The sequence below is a fragment of the Setaria italica genome, chromosome IX (assembly GCF_000263155.2).
Source record: "Setaria italica strain Yugu1 chromosome IX, Setaria_italica_v2.0, whole genome shotgun sequence".
Classification (NCBI taxonomy): domain Eukaryota; kingdom Viridiplantae; phylum Streptophyta; class Magnoliopsida; order Poales; family Poaceae; genus Setaria; species Setaria italica.
Window position 1 is genome coordinate 39,904,563 of NC_028458.1, and position 3,089 is coordinate 39,907,651.

The 3,089-nt window shown below is 53.0% G+C and overlaps 1 protein-coding gene across 1 annotated transcript; it reads right to left on the bottom strand.

Moving 5' to 3' along the window:
* Nucleotides 1–195: 195 nt before the first annotated feature.
* Nucleotides 196–1,453, bottom strand: LOC101768526 (chitinase 8). Its single transcript, XM_004983728.2, has 2 exons — nt 980–1,453; nt 196–700 (listed from the first exon to the last, which is right to left on the bottom strand). The coding sequence occupies exons 1-2, from the start codon at nt 1,360–1,362 to the stop codon at nt 334–336; spliced, it is 750 nt and encodes a 249-aa protein (XP_004983785.1). The 5' UTR covers nt 1,363–1,453; the 3' UTR covers nt 196–333.
* Nucleotides 1,454–3,089: the final 1,636 nt, after the last annotated feature.

Genomic DNA, 3,089 nt, shown 5'->3' on the forward strand with positions numbered 1-3,089 from the left:
GCCGATGCGGCCCCGGCGGCCGGACGGAACGGGCCGGCGAGGGTTTTGTTGGATTTGGGGAACGGCCTGGAGCGTCGTCGGTGGGTCGCCGGTGGAAGGAACGGGGTGACCATGGGCCGAATTGGGCCATGTCCCCTCGCCCAAGATTTGGCCCAGGACGATGCAGTGATGTCTGATGGCCTTTGTGTGGGATGTCGTAGAATGCTAAATGCTTTGGATAGGCCTTTATTTATTAAATTAAAGATGGCGCATAGGCCACTTATTCTTAGAGAACTAGAGATCACCACAGAGATGCTAATATGATATAGCAACGGCTCCACAGGTCACAGCTGATCAGAAATGCTGCTGGGAGTAGCAGTCGAGGTTGTCGCCGTAGCCGACGCCCAACATGTCGCAGTAGTGCTTGTAGTAGCCGATGCGGTTGACGTTGGCGTCGTTGGGCCCCATGCCGCACTCGAGCCCGCCGTTGATGATGTTGGTGATCACGCCGTACCCGGGCACCCGCCCCGCGGAGGTGTCGGCGCTCGTCGGCGTCCAGTTGCCCAGGATCACGTCGTGGCACGACGGCTTGGGCGACTGCGCCGTCATCCAGAACCAGATGGCCGTCTTGAACGAGATCACGGGGTCCGTCGACACCAGGTCCGGGTTGCCCACCAAGTCGGCGCCGATCGCGCTCCCAGCCTGCTGGTAGTTGGCCTGCCTGCGACCATGGAGTAGCAACCATTAATCTGTTGCAGATAACACACACTGCTGGCTGACGTTGCTAACAACTCATTTATCAGGCGCGAAAACGAGACCTTGGACCAGGTCGAAATCGGTGGCTAAGATGTCAACACTCGTGTACTTTTCAAGAAGATATCCTACGTTCGATGGATCGATCACTTCGATAAACAAATTTGTGTTCGTCCAGATGGTATATATGTTTTAATTGCAGTTTGCGTATATGGATCAGCTATATATTTTGGTTTATATTACTTACCCTGTCAATTGGATGGGTCCCCGTCCGTAGTAGGGAGGAGAGGTTGCCTTGCTGATCTCCTCCTTGAAGCAGTACCCCCATGTGTACTGACCAGCAGCACCGCCGTTGGTCTCGTGGGAGGTCTGGCCGAAGAAGGCGGCGAGCTCCCGCTTGTTGGCCTCGTCGCTGCCGCCGCTGGTGCCGAACCCCGGGAAGGAGTTGGCGGCCTGGATGAAGGCGTCGTAGGTGTAGAACCCGTTGGCGGGGCAGATGGAGTTGTCGCGGTTGGGCAGCATGGCGTTGTACACGTCCTGCGTGATGATGGAGCCCACGTCCGCCGCTGCCACGCCGAGCAGCACCGCCATCGCCGCCGCGGCGCACGCCACGAGCGCCAGCCTCGCCATGCTAGCTGGGTTCGTCTCTTCACTTGCTTGCGCTCTCGGATCGCTGCTCGTAGCTGCAACGCTTGGTGGTCTGGATGGTGGCCAAGCTCATGGGCTTGCCGCAGCATTTATAGCCGCGCGCGCCCACGAGGCAGGACGGTGGCGCGGGACGCGGCAGGAGTACGTGGCATGAGCACGGTTGCCGCGTGCCTTCCCGTCAGACTTGGCCGCCGCGTACGCAACGATATGTTTGTCTCGGGTGGGCTTTGTTTTTCTTTTTCTCGGGCGGGTTTACCTGTTAGTCAACCAGAAATTTCTGCAACGCCTAAAATACGTAAGCAATTTTCGGATTATTTCTGACTTTTCTCTGACCAATAGCGAGGACGCGCGAGAGATGTTTTTGGCGGATGAGGGCGAGACATCGATGCAGCGTACGGGCGACGCTTCCCGTATATATCCTGCACACAACCACAAAAGTCCGCTGCACAAACTAAATGAAACGCAAGGTTTCCACAGCGTTTGGAGTACGCTCGAAGACTTCCCGATTAGCGGGGCATGAATTTCATTTCATGTGAGTGCGCTCCTCGCGGAAGCCGGTGGGCGGTGGACTAGCAGCTTGATTGAGTTCTCACTGGTGGTGTGTGTGCATGGTTTTATCAGACTTGCACGGCGCATGCATCGACTGTGAGATAAGCTTGCAAATTTTCCGTGCGCAGCGGATGGATGGTAATGTATTGACATGTCATTGTTCAACTTCTGGATCCAGCTGATCCGGTCACGAGTTTCTTTTTTTTTATAAGGGTCACCATATTTTCCTTCATGCTCATCTACAAAGGCTGCGAACCCACCTTTGAGGTATAACCTCACCAATCTCATGCAATTGAGACCTAAATACCAGCACAATCTAACATGCTCTTGCTCACCTATTAAGTAAATCAAATATAGCAGGGTGCATCCGCAAAACTAGCTGTAAGGAATCAGTGCTCGTAGCTAGAGGGAAGGGGTGAATTAGACAAACTTAAAATTCTTAGCCTATAACTTCCACTATTTGCTTCAAAATATAAACTAGATCATGCTATCTAGATGTGCAATCTATGATTGATCTAGTGATTCTTCCCACCCAAAACAAGTTATGCAACTTAGAGCCAATCTTATCAAGATACTACTCTAGTAAGTAAAGCACTCAAGTTGCAAGTATGAAATGCGGAAACGTAAAGGAGTGGGTTAGGAAGAATGCAAACATGGCACGATGATTTATCCCGTTGCATCGATAGGCAAATACCAACCTTAGCCCACGTTGGAGCTCCACCAAGAATATGCTCCCGGTCACCAAGTCTCTCCCGGTCAAGGTCTTGGGCTCGCCACAAAGCCTCTCGCCAAGCCGGATGAGAAGCTTGCCACCAAGGCAAGGCTCACCACTCCCTCTCTTCCAGTCACTTTGGTGCCATATCCACTACGAAGCTTCTCCACAAAGGAATAAAGGGGTCTTCTCGTCCGCCGCACACGGTCGTCGTCACCGCTCCACACGAAACCGGAGGGTCGAAAACTTATCGGCGAGCCACCAAGGCCCCAAGGTGCTGGCACACCTAGCTTACAATGATGGTCACTCCTTAAACCAGTCACAAGGTAGAGCACCTTGCACTCACTCTCTCTAGGCCTATCCTAGGACTAATCACTCTTTAAGCATATGATAAGCCTTGGATCAACTACTTTTGCACTTTTAGTGGCATGGATGTGTTCTTGATGAG

Excerpts from the sequence above, each read along its gene's own strand:
- LOC101768526 (XM_004983728.2), bottom strand. The coding sequence starts at position 1,362 with ATGGCGAGGCTGGCGCTCGTGGCGTGCGCCGCGGCGGCGATGGCGGTG. Across the intron at positions 701-979 it reads GGACCCATCCAATTGACAGG|GCAGGCCAACTACCAGCAGG; the intron begins GTAAGTAATATA and ends CCATGGTCGCAG.